Below are 22,618 nucleotides of genomic sequence, written 5' to 3' on the forward strand. Positions count from 1 at the left end.
ATATTTACATATCCTCGTTTTCCTACTTATACTCGATAAGCCATGGTGCATGTCAACTGCCACTAACACTTATGCAAGCATAAGCTTGTGAGGCTTCAGGAATTTCAACATTTTAGACACAAAAGGAATTGGTGAGTAAGCAATGCATTGTGCATGTTACCGATTCTCATTCGCAACATGTAAGCTCGCACATACTCCTTTGTTGCGAGAAAGATAGAGCTATACTAATGGCTCGACATTACGATCATGATTAGGAGTGATCAAATATTCGGGAATATGGTTACAATTACTAGCAAAAAGCTCAGAAATCTGCTGGTAAAGATGTATGGATATGCCAAATTGGTGGTGTGGCACTTGCATTATTTGCCAAATGCAAACCTCCGGACTTGCAAACATCGAGGCAATGAAGCCAAAATTATGACAAGCTTTTTCATTGAAGGTCCAAAATTATGTCATGTAACACGGAGGGTCATCTCTGGTACACGCTGCGTTGAGGCCAATGTATTGGAGAACAAGTGCTACAACCTCTAATGGATACGGGACTACTAAAAAAAACCTACAAAATGAAATTGTTATAGCAAAGTTAATTACATCAAATATTCGCTGAATGAACATGGAAGTTTCAATGAACGAATACAAAGTCGAAGCAAAATATTCAATACGATACTGGTTGCGAACAAGCACACCAAGCTGGTGTGGTAGCAAACATGAGCGCTTCCACCTATGCCAGTCACCAGTCAGTTACCCCCCATCTTGTTTACACACTTCCGTTACTGGATTCTATGTTAGTTAGGCTGGTCGTAATGGGAGTATCATAAGCTGTATCATGCATGCCAACTAGACTTTCTAGATGATGTGGCACATAATTAAATAAGAAAAGAGAGGGTGTGGTATTATATCATGATACCGTATCATATTAAATGTTGTACTATTTTGTGTCATGCATGGTAATTAATAAGACAACCTACGATACTAACTTATGATACTATGTATTACGGAGGTAGTATCATATACTAGTATCATGCATATGATACTAGTATATATGATACTCTCCATTACAACCAGCCTTAGAATTAAGTTGTTTTTGACAGACAGGTTAGGACTAAGTGAACTAGTTGCACGCATGCCAAGTCATACAAGCATGCAGAAAGCGCTTCCAAACCACCACTTTTACCAACCTTAGCAGTGCATACACGGAGTGCCTAACCTCGCTTAGCAAAAAAAAAAAAAACGTAGACGTACATCTGAGACGTTCTGCTAAGTTTCTAACGTTAGAAAATATAACTATACCACATGATTTCTGCACAGAAAAATAAAACAGAGCAACTATCCATTCGGCTGAGAATGAACTGATTCTCAGCCAACTTTTTGAATTGTTCATATGCTGTATTTGCTTAAAAAAATGTTTACCCGCCCTACTTAAAAATGCTCAACTAGTGTAGGAAAATTCTAGTATTTATTTTCAGAGTTATAAAAAAGTAAATCTTGTATTGATTTCAATGTCATAACCTCACATATATATAAGCGGTCAATGACGAATATAGCAAGTTGTGTAAAAAATTATTAATGTTTATTAGTGTAGTAATGTTAGACTAGTCACAATGAAAGTAACTTAACTGGTAACATCACACATTTCAATACAAGATTGCTTATGTGGCAGCTAATTAATGAGGAAAGAGGGGTTTGTGATAACTTAATCTATAGCCTAATAAATGAATTCTTTCATGATACCACTCATATGTTACTACCCACTATGAAGGTAGTAACATAAACTAGTAACATTGGCAAGTTACTACTCTATGTTACTCCCCACTGTGAGCAGTCTTAGTGCCAGATTTCCTGACCTTGGTTGGCAAAAACATTCACATACATCTCCATCCTGGTTTTTTAGCCCCCTTGTAGTTTGGATTAACCTATGGCAATCAATTTTGAGTTGCAAGACACAAGTGATATGGCAAAAAAAAAATCTTGGTTTTTTATTCGATAGAAATTTCTAATGGTGCCATCTTTACTACATAGAACTCATATTTCATTAGTTATATGGTCACAATTTGACCAAAAATACGAGGGGGGCATTTTTGGTGCTATGTTTTCAGGGCCTACATTGTCGAGTACGAGGCACGCGTGCGACTCCTTAAAAAAATCCCTAAAATTTTCTTTTCAGTTCTGAAGAGGCCGGAGTCTGAACTAGTCATGTTTGTTTTTCTTCACACGAAGTTACGAGTCAAACAGTAAAGAAAAGTACTACGGGTCAACGATATGAAGTGACGACTCAAACAGTTAAAAAATATGGTACGAGTCAATGATCAGAAAAAAGGTTCTTCTCACTTGAATGAATGGACTAAAAATTCAAATCAGACCGGCCGCGCGCGCGGCGTTATCATCTCAATCGGCCACCGTCCAAACCATGTCCCCCTGGAAGATCCAATGGCACACCTCCATCTCACCGGGCTTCCCGCCAAGCGCGGCGAACGCGCCGTGACCGGGGCTCCAGTCCGACGTGTCGAGGTGGCAGATCGCCACGCCACGGTTGATCTTCCGGCCGGTCTCGACGGCCAGGATCTCGGCCTCGTACACCCGCACGCTCGGCACCGAGTGGCAGTAGTACACCAGGTACGGGAACATGCTCTGGTGGCACGACACTGACCGCGTCGTGTGGCCGCCGGCGACGCCCACCACCCTGCCGACCCTGACGTCGCCGCCGCTGCCCGCCGCGGACTCCGTGCTGCGCACGGCCACGTTGTCCCCCAACATCTCCACGGCGAAGTCCAGCATGTCCTCGGCCGACGTCGCGCACCGCTTGGTTTCGCCTCGGCTGGGCAGGCGTGCGCACTCGTCCACCGTCGATGCCACCACCTGCCTCATCGCATTGCCCGGCGGCGCCCCGAACAGCGCCGACACGGCTCCCGCCTCGAACGGGATCTTGGCGGCGATGTCCCTCGGCAGGAACGCCCGTGGCGGCATCTTGTCGGTGATGTCCGGCATTGGCATCCGGTTCCCGGTGATGAGGTCTCGCTCGCGGAAGAACTTCCCCGGCTCCGGTGACCACTTGGGCGGCGGGCGGTGGTTCCCGGAGGAGGAGAGGGAGAGATTGGCTGCCACCTTGGACACCTCCATCCTGGACATGTTCTGGTACTCCTTGAACTCGACGCCCTCGTTGGAGTAGGCCTTGAAGGTGGTGTTGTCGCCGGTGTAGCGCGTGAAGCCGATGCGGTGGTTGGGGTTGGCGCCCTGGCCGTACCCCTTGAACCCCACGCTCCCCGGGTTCACGGACTTGCCGTAGCTCTGGAAGTCGGCGGTGGCGCCGTTGGCGTCGTTGGCGTAGGCGGTGAAGCTGTCGTCGCCGACGTTGGCGTTGTCCCTGTAGCCCTTGAAGTCGTCGGCGCCGCCGTTGCTGCCGGAGGAGTAGCTCCGGAAGGTGTTCTGCGGGGTGTTCCCGTTGAGTCCGTAGGAGTCGAAGGTGTCCGTGGCGCTGTTGGCCTTGTCGCCGTAGTTGATGAAGGCGGACATAATGGAGTTGGTGTGGTTGCCGTAGGAGTTGAAGGACTCGCCGACGCTGTTGGCGGTCCTGCCGTACCCGGTGAAGCTCTCGACGCCTGAGTTGGCGTCCTGCGTGTACGCCGAGAAGTCGCGGGAGCGGCCGTTCCCGGCGACGTCGTAGTTGGCGAAGGTCACGGCGACCGTGTTGGTCTCGCCGTCGTACTCGGCGAACTTGCCGGCGCCGCCGGTGGCGCCAGCAGTGTAGGAGTTGAAGCTGGCGGTGCCGACGTTGCCCAGCGCCTGGTACGTCGCGAAGGAGTCGTTCCGGCCAAGCGAGCCCTTGCCATACCGGTGGAACGAGTCGACGGGGTTGACCTGGCCTCGCGAGTAGACCGCGAACGCGTCGGCGCCGCCGCCGCCGCTGTTGCCGTAGCTGCTGAAGTTGCCGTTGGCGTAGTTCTTGAACGGCGCGCTGGAGTTGGTGGAAGGCGAACCGGACGCGTCCCCGGCCTTGGACGGGCCCGAGCCCGACCAGATGGCGCCGGAGGTGGAGGGGCAGAGGATGGACGCGGCGGTGCAGAAGGCGGGGAGGCGCGAGCCGAGCTGGCCGGCGGCCGCCAGGTTGGAGAAGGCGACGGCGTCGGGCGCGGAGAGCGGGGACAGCTTGGCGAAGAAGAAGGCCGGGTGGAGGCGGCTGCCGTGCACCTTCCGGTTCCAGTACCGGATGAAGGCGGCCTTGGCCGTGAACGGGTTGACGGGCAGCGACGACGACGGCGTCAGCCGCGGCGCCGGAGTGGACGGCGAGAGCGGCGCCGCTTTGTAGGAGGAAGGCGAGCTCCGTGGCAGGCCGTATGGCGGTGGCAGGAAACGCAGCGGCGGAGCAGCGGACGGGGAGACGGCACCGGAGAGCAACGAGGAGCGTGGCAGCCCGCGTGGGGTAGGGAAACGTGGCCGCGGATCATAGAGCTCCGAAGGCCGTGGATCGTAGGCCGGAGAAGTGGAGGGAGAGCCGACGGTGGACCGTGGAAACCATAGTGGCGTCAAGGGACGTGCCGCCGGAGAAGGGCATGGTGAGACGTCAATGTACGTCGGCGAAGAGCGTGGCAGGCGGGAGAGGAGGAGCAGGACGACGGTGACCAGGAAGAGGTGGGATCGGCGAGGGAGCGCCATTGTTGGCTTGGAGCAGAGGGACGTACGGGATTTATTGGATCAGGAGGAGCTGGATTAGGACTATTGTTGGAGTTTGGACTGGATGAATAATGCATGCGCAGGGCGTTGGAAAAATTAGAAGCGATGTTGTTGTTCGTTGGTCGTCAGATTGACCGAACCTAATTCCTAACTGTCCGCTCGGGATCGACGGCGGCCTGCACAACACAACCAGCATGAATGTACTACGTTCCCAACACAACCAGCAGAGACATTACTGATTCGTGCCGATTTATCTCATGAAGTTTTACATATTTATATTCTGGTCTCGCTGCGTCACAGTCCAGATGTAATCAAGGGAAGTTCCTAGAACTCATCTAGAATTTATTTTAGGGGTAGAACCATAGTATGAAATCAGCCATGATTGCATGAATTTCGTCTGATTAGTTGAAACAGTGTTTAAAATTTATGCGGGCAACATTGAATGGCCGGCACCCGCATCCGTGTCCGTAGACTAGCCCCTCCTATCCATGGATGTATGCGGACACAAATTAGCGGATCAGAGAACTAGGCAGTTGCCTAGTAGCAAGGTTCGCAGTGGCGCACCATATGCCCAGGGTCCGACTTCCGCCGGGAGCGGATTTCTGGCACCGCATTCGAGTGGGATCCTTCTATAAAAACTAGATGATACCCCGCCAGTTGTTGCCAGAATATTTTGCAATATATTCAGTTAGAATTGGTTACATGACGCATGAATATTTAGAGTAATAATATGAGGACCAAAGGTGAAAATAAATACGATTTGTGGTGTTTGATTATATTGTATAATCTATGTATCATAATGGAATATAAATTCTCAGGCATGTTTGCATGCTGGGGTTGCTTTTATTATGCATGATTGCATGATGTGGCGGATCTTTCTTCACGCATGTTAAATGGTGAGGTGGCATACTTGCATGTTGAGAGAAATATGCTAGTGGGGGTTAGATATTTAGATACAGAACATATGTCTCGATGCTAGTGCCCATGAATCTCATATTTTTATTACTAGTCATATACTATGTCTTTTCCTAAATATAAGTATTTTTTAAATGTTCCAATATAAAATACATACAGAGCAAAAAAAGAATGAATACTCTAAATATGTCTATATATCTGTATCTAGTCCATATTGAAATCCTCTAAAAAGGCTTATATGTAGAAACAGAGAAAGTAGATAGCTCGGGCTGGTTACCCTCCGAAATCCTATCTAACGGCTGGGTGCATCCCTCCAAAACGAACAAGGTAGAGGCTGGTGCGACGAGAAGGAACGATCGGACGTATGTCCGGCATAAATTGGACGGGATACAAAAATTAGGCGGGATAAACGCCGGATTCTTTTCAGAAGCCAAATCGGAGAAGAATACGACTGTACCTCGTATTCGTTCAAGGCCCAACAAAACCACGACCGGCCTGGACTAACGTACGTACGTACGTACTATATGAGGTGCCGGTGATCTGCCTTTTGCCGGCGAGACAAGTTTCCCCAGACCCGGAGCAGATTCGTCGACATGTCGTCCGCCGGCGATCCAACGATGTCCGCCTCCACCATCGTGGCGGACACGGCGAGGGGCTGCCATATCCTGAAAATCGATGGTTACTCGCACACAAAGGGGATCCCCACCGGGCAGGCCATCAAATCCGGCCAGTTCACCGTTGGCGGCCATCGCTGGTGCATCCATTATTACCCCAACGGCTACAGCTCCGACTCCGCGGATCACGTATCCTTTTACCTTGTACTCGACGAACAGCTCACCAAGCGTGTCAGGGTGCAGCTCCGGATTCGTTTCGCCAGCCTCGTTACGAGCAAACGGCTAGACCCTGTGTCTCCATCAGGAAACATGTGGGGGTATCCAAAGTTCATCAAAAGGGAAGAGCTGGAGAGATCGGAGCACCTCAAGAACGATGCTTTCACAGTCAGGTGTGACGTGGTCGTCATCAACGAGATCCGCACCGAGGTGGCGGCGACGCGCAGCCAGTTTGTCGTCGTGCCACAATCCAACCTTATCCACCACCTAGGAGACCTCCTAAAGAGCGAGAAGGGCGCCGATGTGGTGTTTGAGGTTGGCGGCGTGAAATTCCCTGCGCACCGGTGTGTGCTCGCCGCCCGGTCACCGGTCTTCAGTGCAGAGCTCTTCGGTGCAATGAAGGAGGGCGACCGCGACCGCGGCGGCGGCGTGCGTGTAGGCGACATGGAGGCGCGGGTGTTCAAGGCGCTGCTCTCTTTCGTGTACACCGACTCCTTGCCGGAGATAGAAGAGGAAGACGACCAAGGCGCCATGTTCCAGCATCTACTTGTCGCAGCTGACAGGTACGACCTGGGGCGGTTGAAGCTGATTTGCGAGGAAAATCTGTGCGCGCATATCGATGTGTACTCGGCGCCGACCATGCTAGCGATCGCTGAGCAGCATGGCTGCCACGGGCTGAAGAAAGCTTGCATTGAGTTCCTCAGCACCCCGGCACATATGGTGGCAGCCATGCTCACCAGCGGCGACTTCAGCCATCTAAGGAGGAGTTGCCCCGCTGTTTGGATGGAGCTGATTAGGATGTCCGTGGCACCTGTCATGACCTCCCTCACCAGTCGTAATGGGACCAAGCGGGCTCGGGTTGATGCACCAGGTGAATTGGTGATGCGTGGTAGCTAGCTATTTATGCATATTAATTTCATCCTTGTTTAGATTTAATCATGAGGAAATCAGGTCCGATGATTCACCACAGTTGAAACTATTAGATTTAGAAAAAAAAACAAGGGATGCTTGTTCCAGTTAAACTGCTACGTTTTTCTTCTTCTCAAAATACATTGGTGCTACTAGTTATTTTTTCCTTGGTCTGTAATAGGCATCGGTCGACTGATCATATAGTGGATTAGTCGCCTGCCTAGCCGTTCGATCTCGATGTTGCCAGCCGCACGACTCATTCCTTCCCCTCGCTCCCTCACATGCATACACAGAAACACCTTGCCCCTTTTATGCTGCAGTGCGTCGTCGCAAAAACACTGCACGGCGTTGGGCCCTGCCGCCGGCCCTCACCGGCCACCACCCTCCGTGCTATAGAAAGTGTTGTTGGCCATGGTCATCGCTTAGCTCGCAACACTCGTCTCCGCAGTCGCTACTCATTACAACGATAGTCACAGTTCATAGATCCAGTATCCATCTGTCGTAGCACCTCAGGTTGCCGACCGCAGGCTCACAACACCTCGGATAGCCGATTGCCAACACCTCGGATTTGGATATTAAAAAAGAAAATTTGTGCTTCATACTTTTATTGACCAAAAGTACTAGTCTTCATAACTTCTGACAGCTAAATATATGCCGGCGTGCATTGATAGTGAAACATGAGGTACAAGGCAGCTCTATAAATTATAAGACGATGAAGTGGTAATTCGGAGCTACTAGTAGAGAGCAGCTCAGAGATTTTGAGTGGATGCAACATGCATGGTACACCTGGTACTAAACTCAACCAGGTGAACGTGGCAAGCCATTGGCATGGTCGTTTGTTTTTCCCATGCATTCATGTTGGAGCAGATAGCTCTAGGATTGAGAGGCAACCAGGAAATAAGATGCTCGTTCGCCAAAATACTTTGATATCTTTGTAACACATTCCCCATCACAATAGGAGCAATTTGTCATGCAAATTGAAGGTTCTGGTTAACAAAATAAGGGCCTCACCGTGAAAGCATAACCTCACGTAGCAAATGTTGTCGGTGTGGCGAGGAAGCATTTCATGGGGCAGAGATAGACCGCCTCCTGTATGTTAGTGGAGGGGGAGCAGTGAGGTACTACCGACCGATCAAGAGTGTCAGCCAAAATGAACGAGATGGAATAGAGAGGAAAAGAGGGTTAGCTAACACCGGCTGCCTCGCTCGTTTTGCACCTCGTTCACCGGGCTAAACTGACATCCGCCTTAGCTGTGCTGCAAGAGTACGCAGCGTGTCTGCACCTTCCAGTGCTGCCCTCGCCAACAATCAACAAATGTGTGATCAATTTCCCCACGAACCATACTCTAAAACATCTTAGGGTGTGGATTGATGTTTCTTTTTCCAATTTCGTGTTATCAAAATACATGATGAAGAGGTCATTATAAGGCTTTTTAACGCTTTGCTCTAGGACAATTTTAGATAGTATGAAGTGGCGGCCAGGGACACATTCCACCAGTAATTTGGTTCCAGATTAGCCGTTGGCCAAGCCTTAGTAGTGACCGGTAGCCCAAACCGCCGGCCACTGGTACGTTAGATGCTAGTGGCGGGGGTGATTAGACTAGCCACAATGGGTAGTGAGGCAGTTCTGGATTAGGGGGTGTCCGGATAGCCGGATTATAATCTTTGGCCGGACTGTTGGACTATGAACATACAAGATTGAAGACTTCGTCCCGTGTCCGGAAGGGACTTTCCTTGGCGTGGAAGGTAAGCTTGGCAATACGGATATGTAGATCTCCTCCCATTGTAACCGACTCTGTGTAACCCTAGCCCTCTCCGGTGTCTATATAAACCGGAGGGTTTAGTCCATAGGACAACAACAATCATACCATAGGCTAGCTTCTAGGGTTTAGCCTCTCTGATCTCGCGGTAGATCTACTCTTGTGCTACCCATATCATCAATATTAATCAAGCAGGAGTAGGGTCTTACCTCCATCGAGAGGCCCCGAACCTGGGTAAAAACATTGTGTCCCTTGTCTCCTGTTACCATCCGCCTAGACGCACAGTTGACGCACAGTTCGGGACCCCCTATCCGAGATCCGCCGGTTTTGACACCGACATTGGTGCTTTCATTGAGAGTTCCTCTGTGTCGTCATCTTTAGGCCCGATGGCTCCTCCAATCATCGCTAGGATGCGGTCCAGGGTGAGACTTTTCTCCCCGAACAGATCTTGGTGTTCGGCGGCTTTGCACTGCGGGCCAATTCGCTTGGCCATCTGGAGCAGATTGAAAGCTACGCCCCTGGCCATCAGGTCAGGTTTGAAAGTTTGAACCACACGGCCGACATCCGCGGAGACTTGATCTTCGACGGATTCGAGCCACAGCCGAGCGCGCCGCACTGTCAGGATGGGCACGATTTAGCTCTGCCGCCGAACAGTGCCCTGGAGGCCGCACCCGCATCCGCTTCGACCTCAAGCTCGGAGCCAACTGCACCGACCAAGGACGGATGGCCAGACCCCGCCACGGAGGCTACAGTCTCAGTGGCGATCCAGCCGAACATTAGCCTTATCCCTCGCGAGGCCCGTGACTCCACGGTACTGGACTCTTCCCCGGACTCTAAACCCTTCGCGCCCCTGCCAATCAAACCCGATTGGGCGCCGATCATGGAGTTCATCGCCGCGGATATCTTTCAGCACTCGCCCTTCGGCAACATTCTAAATGTTGGGGAACGTAGCATAAATTCAAAATTTTCCTACGTGTCACCAAGATCTATCTATGGAGTCATCTAGCAACGAGGGAGGAGTGGATCTACATACCCTTGTAGATCGCGCGCGGAAGCGTTCAAGAGAACGGGGTTGATGGAGTCGTACTCGTCGTGATTCAAATCACCGATGATCCTAGTGCCGAACGGACGGCACCTCCGCGTTCAACACACGTACGGAACGGAGACGTCTCCCATGCCTTGATCCAGCAAGGAGGAGGGAGAGGTTGATGGAGATCCAGCAGCACGACGGCGTGGTGGAAGTAGCGGGATTCCAACAGGGCTTCGCTAAGCGCTGCGGGAGGAGGAAGATGTGTCACGGGAGGGAGAGGGAGGCGCCAGGCCTTAGGTATGGTTGCTCCTCCTTTTCCCCACTATATATAGGGCCAAGGGAGAGGGGGGAGGCGCATCCCTTGCCCCTTCCTCCAAGGAAGGGTGCGCCCAAGGGGGGGAGGAGTCCATCCTCCCCAAGGCACCTCGGAGGTGCCTTCCCCCTTTAGGACTCTCCCCTTTTTTCTCTCTCTTGGCGCATGGGCCTCTTGGGGCTGGTGCCCTTGGCCCATATAGGCCAAGGCACACCCCCTACAGCCCATGTGGCCCCCCGGGGAAGGTGGCCCCACCCGGTGGACCCCCGGGACCCTTTCGGTGGTCCCGGTACAATACCGGTGACCCCGAAACTTGTCCCGATGGCCGAAATAGCACTTCCTATATATAATTCTTTACCTCCGGACCATTCCGGAACTCCTCGTGACGTCCGGGATCTCATCCGGGACTCCGAACAACTTTCGGGTTACCGCATACTAATATCTCTATAACCCTAGCATCACCGAACCTTAAGTGTGTAGACCCTACGGGTTCGGGAAGCATGCAGACATGACCGAGACGTTCTCCGGTCAATAACCAACAGCGGGATCTGGATACCCATGTTGGCTCCCACATGTTCCACGATGATCTCATCGGATGAACCACGATGTCAAGGACTTAATCAATCCCGTATACAATTCCCTTTGTCTAGCGGTATTGTACTTGCCCGAGATTCGATCGTCGGTATCCCTATACCTTGTTCAATCTCGTTACCGGCAAGTCTCTTTACTCGTTCCGTAACACATCATCCCGTGATCAACTCCTTGATCACATTGTGCACATTATGATGATGTCCTACCGAGTGGGCCCAGAGATACCTCTCCGTTTACACGGAGTGACAAATCCCAGTCTCGATTCGTGCCAACCCAACGGACACTTTCGGAGATACCTGTAGTGTACCTTTATAGCCACCCAGTTACGTTGTGACGTTTGGCACACCCAAAGCATTCCTACGGTATCCGGGAGTTGCACAATCTCATGGTCTAAGGAAATGATACTTGACATTAGAAAAGCTTTAGCATACGAACTACACGATCTTTGAGCTAAGCTTAGGATTGGGTCTTGTCCATCACATCATTCTCCTATTGATGTGATCCCGTTATCAACGACATCCAATGTCCATGGTCAGGAAACCGTAACCATCTATTGATCAACGAGCTAGTCAACTAGAGGCTTACTAGGGACATGGTGTTGTCTATGTATCCACACATGTATCTGAGTTTCCTATCAATACAATTATAGCATGGATAATAAACGATTATCATGAACAAGGAAATATAATAATAACTAATTTATTATTGCCTCTAGGGCATATTTTCAACACTAAATTCACTAAAGTCTCTCTCTTTGTCAGAAGAGCCCTGGTCGGATTATGACCGGCAGGATTGGGATGCGGACGACGAAAAAATTCGATGCCCACCCACCACCCACTTCATAGCCACTGTCGATGACTTGACCGACATGCTTGACTTCGACTCCGAAGATATCGACGGTATGGACGACTATACAGGAGACGAACAGGAACCAGCGCCCACAGGGCACTGGAGAGCCGCCTCATCATACGATGTATACATGGTGGACACACCCAAGGGAAACGACGACGAGGGACGGGAGGACGCAACGAAGGATCTTTCCTTCGAAAAGCAGTCAAAGCGGCGGCGTAAGCGCCGCTCCAAACACCGCCTCGACAGAGACAGCGGTCATACAGACCCAACCACAGAGCAGGGCGAGCCAGCGGATGATGAACATGACATCGAGCAACCGTCCGAACAAGGCAACTTGGATAACCAACCCGTCCCCGGCGAAGATAACAGTCCGGGCGACCTCACGCCGGACAAGTTCCTGGAGCAGAAGCACCTCCACAAAAGGCTCGTCGCCACTGCGCGTAGCCTGAAAAAGCAAAAGTGAAAGCTCAAAACTGCGGAAGATGCACTCAGAATCAGATGGAGCAAAGTACTCAACACCGCAGATAAATATGGCGGCAGTCGCCACACAAAGAGCTACCCAAAGCGAAAGCTGCTGCCTGAATTTGATGAGGAGGCCTTAGAGCCCCCGCAATCAAAAAACAACGAAGCCACTTGGTCGGATGGACGACCTCATTACCAACCTAGAGCGGCAAACGGCGCCGCACACAAGCCAGCACGCGATCCACCCAAGGATTCGCATCAAAAAGATGGCCCAACCAGATCTATCTACGGGCCAAGAAAGCAAGCTCTAGTAAGCAATGCAACGCAACAAATATCCGAACACCACGGCACACCCAAATACAGGGGTGCCGCACTGTTGGGGAATGCAGTAATTTCAAAAAATTTCCTACGCACACGCAAGATCATGGTGATGCACAGCAACAAGAGGGGTGAGTGTTGTCTACGTACCCACGCAGACCGACTGCGGAAACGTTGACACAACGTAGAGGTAGTAGTCGTGCGTCTTCCCGATCCGACCGATCCAAGCACCGTTACTCCGGCACCTCCGAGTTCTTAGCACACGTACAGCTCGATGACGATCCCCGGGCTCCGATCCAGCAAAGCGTTGGGGAGGAGTTCCGTCAGCATGACAGCGTGGTGACGATCTTGATGTTCTACCGTCGCAGGGCTTCGCCTAAGCACTGCTACAATATTATCGAGGTGGAATATGGTGGCAGGGGGCACCGCACACGGCTAAGGAACGATCTCAATGATCAACTTGTGTGTCTAGAGGTGCCCCCTGCCCCCGTATATAAAGCAGCCAAGGGGGAGGGGGCGGCTGGCCATATATACGACATAGTAATGGCGCACCGTGGGCAGGTGCGCCATTACTAACTTTATTTTTTAATTTTTTTGACTTATTTTGAATTTTAAAGGCGGGAAGATACTAATGGCGCACCATGGGCGGGTGCGCCATTAGTAACTTTATTTTTAATTTTTTTGATTTATTTTGAATTTTGAAGGCGGGAAGATACTAATGGCGCACCATGGGCAGGTGCACCATTAGTAACTTTTTTCTTTATTTTTTTTGACTTATTTTAAATTTTGAAGGCGGGAAGATACTAATGGCGCACCATGGGCAGGTGCGCCATTAGTGAGTTTGAATTTTTTTTGCCTCTCCAGATGTTAAAAGCCTCGTATCTTTTTTTCTGTTGGGATTTTGAAATTTTTTTACTAATGGCGCACCGTGGATGTGGTGCGCCATTAGTAGTTCAACTAGTAATGGCGCACCACATCCACGATGCGCCATTAGTAGTTTTGAAAAAAATAAAAAAAAATTACTAATGGCGCAACCGCGGATGTGGTGCGCCATTAGTATTTGGACACTAATGGCGTACCAACACATGGTGCGCCATTAGTATATAGTAACGGCACACCACATGTCTGGTGCGCCATTAGTGTCAATTCCATCTATAGCCCTTTTCCTAGTAGTGGGAGCCTCGCAGTGGAGACGAGGGCCGCCGTCGGCACACCGGCAGGAATCCTCCAGCCGCTCATCACCGGTCCTCCTTGCGCCACCGGATCTGGAGAGGACGCCAGAACCGCAGCCATCGGAGCCACCCATGTGCCCACGGCCGCCACATCGCTTGCCATGTAGATTCCCATCGCCGCGGCGCAGGAGGGGCGCCGCCCTGACTGCCGCCCCCGGCCTCCAGCGCGAGACGCCGCCTCCGCCTCACCGGATCTGCCGTGGCGACCACCCGCCCTGGATCTGCAGTGCAGGGCCCACCGCCACCGCAGCCCTTGCTGGCGGCAGTGGCTGCTGGGGATGGAGGAGCGGGGAGGGGCTGGCGGCGCGGGATCGGGGTCCCTGGCACCACCCCAGGGGAGGCGGCGCGAGGGGATGGGAGAGACGCGAGGAGTGGATGGCAGACCTTGTGCGGGAAAAACTAGAAATGCCATGAGACATATGTGACTGCATGGTGTGTCTCAGATCTACAAAATTTCGTGCCATTTAGGCCAAAATTAGGTAAGGGAACTCCATGTAGTTATTCCAACAGCTGCCTCGTTGGGGCCCTTGTAATGCACGGCGGATGCTACAACCTCCAATAACATGAGTGACACAAGATACTCCCTCCATCCCAGTTAGTTTGAATAACGATATTATATTCTGGGACGGAGGGAGTATTTCAGTGCGAAGTTACAATGGAACTGAGCAAATTACCACAGATCGAATGATCCCAGTTGTTTTTCGCTAAGTTTTATCTTGAATCTTCAAACACGGAACGTTCAGTTCTATACAAAGCAAACTTTTAGATCGCCAGCAAAAAGTGAGCTATCGTGGCGCAATCACGGCCTAGAGCCTCCCCGTGCCGCAATGCCTGAAAAAACACTAACTGCCGCCAATCGTGCGCCAAACAACGCGATTTCACTTTGTGTTTGTTACAGTTTCGCTAGAATGGGCTCAAATTCTGAAACAGAGGACCAGATAGAGGCCAGCCCAAATCCCTGCAGATAGATAGCACTTCCTCCACGAAACCTATCATCATCTCTCCATTCGCTTCTCTCCCTCCCACCGAAATGGTTGCGGCAGCTGTTCCGATCTTCCTAGCTGCGGTCGGTAGGCCGGCTGCTGTTTTGCCGGAAACCGTATCCGGTGACGGGAGAGGCGGCAAGGAAGCAAGGCAGCGACCACGGCAAGGCAGCAAGACAACGACCACGGCAATGCAGCAGGCGACGAGGGGCCTCTGCACGACGACAACACCGCAACCAGGACAACATCTCAGTCTCACATGGTTCCAACACCTGGTCACAGCTCATCACCGGGGGGTAGTCCTCCGATTTCGTTCAACACAAGCAGCACACAGGCTCTTGGGATTGCATTGCAAACTTTTAGGTTCAGGTATATCAGTTCAGGTTCAGGTTGTAGATTATACAGATCTGCCCTCAAATTTTTCTTTACATTATGGCTTGTTGATATTTATCTATTGAACTGGTGCAGGCCTCTCTTGTACATTAGTTTAAAAACGCTCTTGTATTATGGGACGGAGGGAATACTTGTTATGTTTGAATTTATACTGAAAATCCTCTGTTTTTTGCCAAAAATCTCCTGTTTTTGGGATAAATATGCAAATGTACTAGTTGGGATGTGGGATATACATGCACATGTTACTGTTCCCATGAACTGGGTTAGTGGCCGCTGTCTCCCGCTATAGAGGCTGTAGCCTTTGCATTAGCTAGCATGAAATGGGTTAGCCCGCGATCTTAAAGTTTAATACAAAGTAAGCGCACCAAAATAAATTAAAACAATATAATTATCTGTGAGGAAGGAGCTTAGCACCATCTATCACTGCAAACTTCTTCACAACACGAAGCCTTATCACTAGCAGAATCAAGTGTCATCTTGATCTTTGTGGTAGAAAAGATTGTCTGGTCACGGTCGGAACACAAAAAAGTCTGACGAAGTTGCAGAAAATCATCATGACCATTAGAACGCGATCCTTTGTCCACACGTCCGGCGAATCGAATGATGACGAGGGTCCCAATCTTTATAGGACTCCCAGCAGCTTAATCTGTCTCCGTTGCCCTCCTAGCCGGTATGCGATGCTACGGCTTCCAGTCTAGTGAGAGTTCTACAGGCGCTCCTAAATCCCGAGTCAGCCGACAGGGATGTGGGACAACGACGCTTGCCTTGTGCTGATCCATGCAACCTTGTCCCAAAAATCTGAAGTTGGAGGTTTTCGGGGGATCGTCAAGCGTAGATGAATGGCTATCATTCACCTGATGCCTCCTACTCCCAAATGCATTTACTTTCACATTTTATTTTCTTCCTTACCCATTTCATATCGATGTCTCTAGCTAGCTCCTTTGTATTTCCTATATCTATAGCTTTACAACTTTTGAATACCAGGAAAAAATGTGTCTCGATCAGCACAACTAGGTGAGTTTAATGTCAAATGCTGGGTCGAGGATATGGAAAAAATGTATGGTAGTTCTACTCATCTTTATGGAGCGCTGGTTGTGCCTTCGTTTTACTAGGTGAGCGAGAAGGTGCGTGATTGCTCATTATACAGCGGGTTACGCGTGGGACAGTAGGTCCATCAACATGTGGTACACAATTTTCATTTTCATCAACGTTTTTTTAAACATGTGAACTTTATTTAAGTATTATAAACATTTTTTAAGTGGCCTGAATATATAATTTTCAATTTTATGAGCATCTTATAAAATTTGCGTGAAGAAATTTTTATATATAATAAAGGAAATATAAAATTCCATGAATAACTTTTAAAATGTGTGTAACATTTTTAAAATGTGGTGAGCAATTTTCTGAATTGTAAAACACTTCTCTCAAATTACACTTTCAAAATTTTACAGTCATGAACTTCTTTAGTAATGCCATGAACATATTCTTAAAAGTGTAAAAAGTTTTAAATTTCACCAATATTTAGTTGTACACATTTTTTTTACATCTTCGTGAATATTCTTTTACATTCCATGAATATTCTTTAATGTGTGGTGAATAGTTAGAAAAACTAATTAAAGTACTTTCAAAAATCACATTTTTAAAAGACGTGTTCATGTATCTTTAAAATATATTGTGTATTTTTTCTGAAAGAATAGACACAGAATATGGCCAGAAACACTGGTACAACACGAGAGAAAGTAATAGGAGTGGCGCACGCAACAATCAATAGTGCGCTAAACTACATGTTGGGCCAGCCCATGTGCCCCGATCTGTAGGCGAGCTGGACTTGCAGCTGTACAATGACTTCTTGTTCGCCAGCTGCTCGGTCGGTGACATAGCTAACTTCCCTCCTTTGGGGCATCCGATCCTGCGCCGGCAAGTTGTGCCTGATACTAAGTAGGTCCTTGTGGTTGATCTGATTCGCCTCTTTTTTTCTTTTAAAAAAAAAGGAGGACGACCCCCGGCTTCTGCATCTGGACGATGCATACGGCCATATTATTGATTATTGACATAAGACCTTACAGAGTCATACAACAATAAGCCTAAAGCCACCAAACTAAGCACCATCTGTCGCTATCTCTATCTAGTTGATGTAGGGGCGCTGAAAGTCTGGGCCTAATACCAAACAGACCACGCAGCCAAACCAAACATCTAAGACTTGGGGTCCCAACCAGGTCGCCTGCCGGGTATGGGCACCCACCAGTCCGGCGTGCTTCTCAACCAGGACGCCTGCCGAGTATGAGGCCGCCGCAGCCACCTGCCACGAATCCATCTTCAGAGCTGTACTGCTGCATCAACCTTGCCAGGTCTAACTGCCGCCGACGCCACCACGACGCCAGGCAGCGTCACCCTCCTGCGCGAGTCCATCTCCGCTCATGAGGCGTCGAGTCTCCACTGCGCCACGCCGCCGAGATCCGCCGTCATCAATGGAGCAGATGAAACGCCACTCCTCCTCTTGTCCCCTCCAACCAGCACTTGCTCCAAAATGATGCCCCCATGAGGGAGAACGATACCGAAGGCACCGTCATCATCCGATCCGGTAGACCCAGATCTAGGGTTTCCCCTGGAACTTCCCGATCAGGTTGATGTGACCTGCAACGACGATGCCTCCAGAAGGGAACGACGTCTGAGACGCCGCCATCGTCCGCCAAGACTGCAGTCAGGCGCGATTTTCACCGGAAGCCACGTATGTCGCCGTCGGTACTCCGGCGGAGATCCGGCATCTCCTCACCGGTCCCTCCACGCGCCGCCAGTCGGCGGAAAGCCTCCCCGCGACGGATCCAAACGGGACGTTGGATCCGCAGTGACCACCGTCACCATCATGACGAGGACAGCCCACCCCGCCGGATGGGGCGCTGCCACCGCCGCCGTCCATGCAGGGCCGCCGCTCCACCGGCGATGGTGCTCCGGCCCCCGCCGCACAGCCCGAATTCGCCGTCCCAGCCGCCGCCGTTAGATCGCAAGAGAGGAGCCGCCCCGCCGCCTCAGATGGGATCCGCCGCATCCACCCGCCCAGAAACCTTCGGCACCGGGCCCGCCGCCACCGCAGCCCACGCCGGCGGCAGCGGCGGCAGGAGGGGGCGGCAAGAAGGTGCTGGCGGCGCTAGGGTTTCGGGGCCCCTGGCGCCGCCTGGGGGGAGGCGACGCGAGGGGTTACCTTAAAATACATGCTTCTCATCTGATTCGCCTCCTAAACCCTTAGTCGGCCAACACACACATGCGATATGCACCAGAGCTCTCTTTCCCGCAGAATTATGAGTTGGAGCATTCAGGGAGATCATCCATAATACGTGATGGTTCTCATGGATTAATAGTCCTCCATTACCTGATGCCTCCAACTCCCAAATGGTTTTAGTTTACCAATTCATCTCCTCTTTTCTCACCTCCTATCCATGCCGCTAGCAAGCTCCTTTGTTTTCCCTATCTACAGCTTTTCAATTCCACCAAAAAGATGTGCTTCGATTAGCAGAACTGGGCTAGTTTATTTGGTGTATGTGTACATGGAGAAATGTATGGTAATGCGCCTCATCTTTATGGAGCTCTGGTTGTGCCATAACATTGCTATTTATAAGAAGGAATAACATTGCTTGGTTTGCTTTTCTTCTGTCAGACATGCTTTCTACACTGGGGTGGTTCCTAGTTAATAAAACTGACAAGAGATGAAAAGTTTTTAATACGCTTGCCTATGTTGGAGAGGGAGAACATGTCCATTGTGTAGAGTATGTTGCAGTTTGGATTTGTGCTGCATGCTTTTCGTGGTTATGTCGCACAAGCTATGACTACTTTGATGAATCTCGTAAGCCATATTTTGGCTATTTTAGACCTAATTAATTGAGGGATTAATTTGTTTTATACTAGTATGAGCTAATGTATGATTATTATGGGTTGAATATATTTTGGTGGTCATTATGCGTTGCACCAAAATACGAGGGGGGCTCATCACCCATACGGAGGGAGCACTATTGTGTCAAGAATAACTTATCTCTTTATGTTTTTTTACAATCGCTGCTGGGATACTATGCACATCATTCAACAATTATTTTGAGCAGTTCCCATGAGGAACAGGTATTTATTCGCCAGCCCTTTTTAGGACTTAAGCACTCCCATGAACCGACGGAAAACTTATTTTCTCAGCTTGCCCCTTCCAGAAACGACGAAGGCTAGTCGCGCTAACTAAGATCTAATGTATTGCCATTTTTTTGACCGTCAATGTTTAATGATCGTCGCTCCTCCGGCTGACATGCGGCAGCTGCCAGGAACATCATTCCAATAGTCGCAATCAAATCAGTTTTCCTCTAACTGTGTCAGGCACACTAGTATTTTCTTTTCTTTGGGCTTAGCTCAAGCCCTTAAGACACTATCTTTGTTTCTGCCTTATTATTTTAATAAAAGTTGCAGTGGGGTTTTTACCCTACTGTTTATAGTAAAAAAAAGCGCACTAGTATCATTCCAGGCCACCTGGCGAACGTATAACGCGACAACATAATCGTCCGATATCCAAAATTTCTAACGGCATACTACAAGACATGTTTGTTTGTTTTTTCACACCATACAAGTTGTCGTCACATTTTTTAGTACCCTGGCAAACTGCATGCCATCTTTCGTTGCCATAGGCGGCAGTTCAGTGGTTGTGTTTCCATTCTGCTGCCGGCCTACGATCTAGTGTCTCTCTATTACTGTGCTGTTACAGCCACATAAGACCAAAACTGCACAAAGTGGCAAGGAAAATCTCATAGGGATTTAAGATTAGGTAGGACATATTGTTGGACAGTTGGCTACGGGCCTCGGCCCTAATTATTTGTATAGCCTTTATTTGCATTCATGACCACCACATGAAAGCACCATTTTAAATGCCTACATTGAGATTCATTTTTTTGTAAAATCAAATCTTCTTATAATGACCGCATTGCTAGTTTTCGCCAATAAGACTTATCTTCCAACAATATATATCTAGAGGAGCAACAACCATATGTCAATATCCGCCAGATGCACATGGTTCGGGATGTTGAGCTACTTTTCAAGTATCGTAGAAGGAACACTAAAGGCCAAGTACCGAATTTACATAACTTCTCGGAGACTGGCATCCACGCCAATCAAACACTAGCAGTAGTGCAGCTCTATAAATTGCAAACGTCAGAGTAGTTTCGGAAAGCTAGCAGATAGAATCTACTCGGAGTTTGTCTTTTCATTTGGGTGACGCATCGTGCATGGTATGCATGGAACCAAACTGAAACTTTTGAATAGCAAGTACTGGGAATGATCTTTTTGATCTCTCCATGCATGTCACAGTAACTAGCTAGGTTTGAGAGGCAATCAGGAATTAAAACTCGCTAGAGTCCAACCTCCTGGAATTTCTAACTGTGGACTATTAATACATCGTCAACAAAACACAACGTTTTGGTGTTAACGTGGCGTATTACTAGGGAACGGTGCTACTCTGGGAGAAACACACCGTTTCTCGTCGGTTATATGTACCTCCATCAGTTCCAGTTGCTTGCTCTACAGGAGACCTACGAGCCGACTGCATGATCCACAGCAGCACTGCAAGGTAGAGCTCATGGAATAAGCAGTCGGCACACATGGGACTAAATGGGATGGGTGGTCACTTGAGAGCATGCATGCTGCCTCACCTGTGACATGTCTCGAGCTGTTGACCAACATGACTCCGAGTTGGGCTTATACTGTGCTGCCTGCATGCACTATGGATAAGGAGGCTAGGGCTCATATAGTCAGTCAGAGTATTATTGGTTGTTTTGTATTGTGAACATAACAGAAACTTGGAGCATCCGTGAGCCGTGGCTGGTTATTTGTTCAAATGCCATGGATGCTTTGTGATTTGGCCTGAGATTGATACGTAAGTTTCAATTTTGGCTTGCTTGTTACTTCCACTTATTGAAGTGCGTGTTGTTTATGGGTTGACTACTGCAGCTGCGAGACCGCAAGCACTAATCCCGTTTCGTATCGTATTGCTGAAATCGCAGTGGGAAAGATTGGGCAACAAAAATGCAGCATCATTGATTTCACTGCTTATACTATATCAACAAACCAGGGTGCATTGTTCTGTTAGGTTGCTTGCTGCACAATAACTTACCTTGTTTCATATCCCAGTTGTTTTTTTATGGGATTCTTTGTTCGTGTATGCTTTTTGGTTCATGTTTAAGCAGAAGACATGATTGATCATCAGTATTGGCTGTTGTTTAAGCGGAGGAGATGCTTGATCATCCGCTCGACAATGAGGCAATTTAGAGCTACAACCACGATTAGCAATTCCATCGCCCTATAGATCCGCGGACAGTGATCGGTTAGACGTTGTATTCTCACTTGCATTGCGTACCTCATACCTGGCACCCTATATCCGTAATCAGCATGCAACATGAAACCAGTCTACGCATATGATCAATGAAACAGACGGACATTCAAACAACGGACATAGAAATCCGCAGCAAACGGACACCGAAATGCACATAATCCACATCACATCATCCAAAAGATCATCAAAGTTCATCGTTGGGCAGGTTTTAAAAAACAACTAAAAACGATAATATAAAACTAAGGGATTTTTCTGGTCAACAACAGCCAAATCCCAACAAGGTAACCACAGTTTGGTGTGGGAGAGAGCACTTCCCTCTCGCTGCCGCCATCGCCCCCCCCCCTCCCTCGGTGTCGCCTCCCAGCGTGGCACCGGGGGCGAAACACTTGTGCCGCTAGCTCTCACCTAGATCCTGCCCTATCTCTCCAGCTCTGCTGCCAATCCATTGCCGCGAAGGTGGTGGACCCCACTTCCAAAGGTGGCGGGGAGGATCTTTGCATCGGCGACATTTATTTTACTTCCTCAGTTGGGAAGATATCAACTTTCTTGCTGGTGATGGAACACCGGGGCATCAGCCCCATGACGCGGCGGTGTCTTCGTGCAACCTCCCTCTCGGAGGTGGCTTGATGGTAGCCTACCAGTTGTCAGTCCAATAGAGGCACCACCTGCTCTGGTCCATAGGGGTGGTGGAGAGGTGGCGTGAGGTCAGGGCAGCAGCAGTTCTGCCCTGCATGGTGAGCGGCAACGGGTTGCCTCGGCTAGCGGCGACTTGTAGGGGGCCTCCATGGTGGCGGTTTGTTGTATTGTGGGCACAGATCCGACTGGATATTGCCTATGTGGTCTCAACGGTGCCATGAGGAGTGAGCGGGGCTGCGGTGAGCTACCTTGCATAATTGGTCATGTGGCTTGGGCGAGGACGGTTAGCATGTTGCCGAAGATGCTTTTTGGGGCAGGATGCAGTGATGATGGATTTGGTGAGTTCCGGGGAACGGTTAGCCCGACCTAGGTCAA

The 22,618-nt window shown here is 49.6% G+C and overlaps 2 protein-coding genes across 2 annotated transcripts; one reads left to right on the top strand and one right to left on the bottom strand.

The window, feature by feature from the left end:
- Positions 1–2,272: 2,272 nt before the first annotated feature.
- Positions 2,273–4,714, bottom strand: LOC125515850 (BURP domain-containing protein 14-like). The gene has a single exon (XM_048681346.1). It carries the CDS (start codon positions 4,648–4,650, stop codon positions 2,386–2,388), a length of 2,265 nt encoding a protein of 754 aa, XP_048537303.1. The 5' UTR covers positions 4,651–4,714; the 3' UTR covers positions 2,273–2,385.
- Positions 4,715–6,052: 1,338 nt separating this feature from the next.
- LOC125516347 (BTB/POZ and MATH domain-containing protein 3-like) lies at positions 6,053–7,310 on the top strand. The gene has a single exon (XM_048681815.1). The coding sequence runs from the start codon at positions 6,177–6,179 to the stop codon at positions 7,308–7,310; it is 1,134 nt and encodes a 377-aa protein (XP_048537772.1). The 5' UTR covers positions 6,053–6,176.
- Positions 7,311–22,618: the final 15,308 nt, after the last annotated feature.

The sequence above is a fragment of the Triticum urartu genome, chromosome 6 (assembly GCF_003073215.2).
Source record: "Triticum urartu cultivar G1812 chromosome 6, Tu2.1, whole genome shotgun sequence".
NCBI lineage: Eukaryota > Viridiplantae > Streptophyta > Magnoliopsida > Poales > Poaceae > Triticum > Triticum urartu.

What these genes read in the sequence shown, in the direction of transcription:
- LOC125515850 (XM_048681346.1), bottom strand. Translation starts at nt 4,650, where the DNA reads ATGGCGCTCCCTCGCCGATCCCACCTCTTCCTGGTCACCGTCGTCCTG.
- LOC125516347 (XM_048681815.1), top strand. Translation starts at nt 6,177, where the DNA reads ATGTCGTCCGCCGGCGATCCAACGATGTCCGCCTCCACCATCGTGGCG.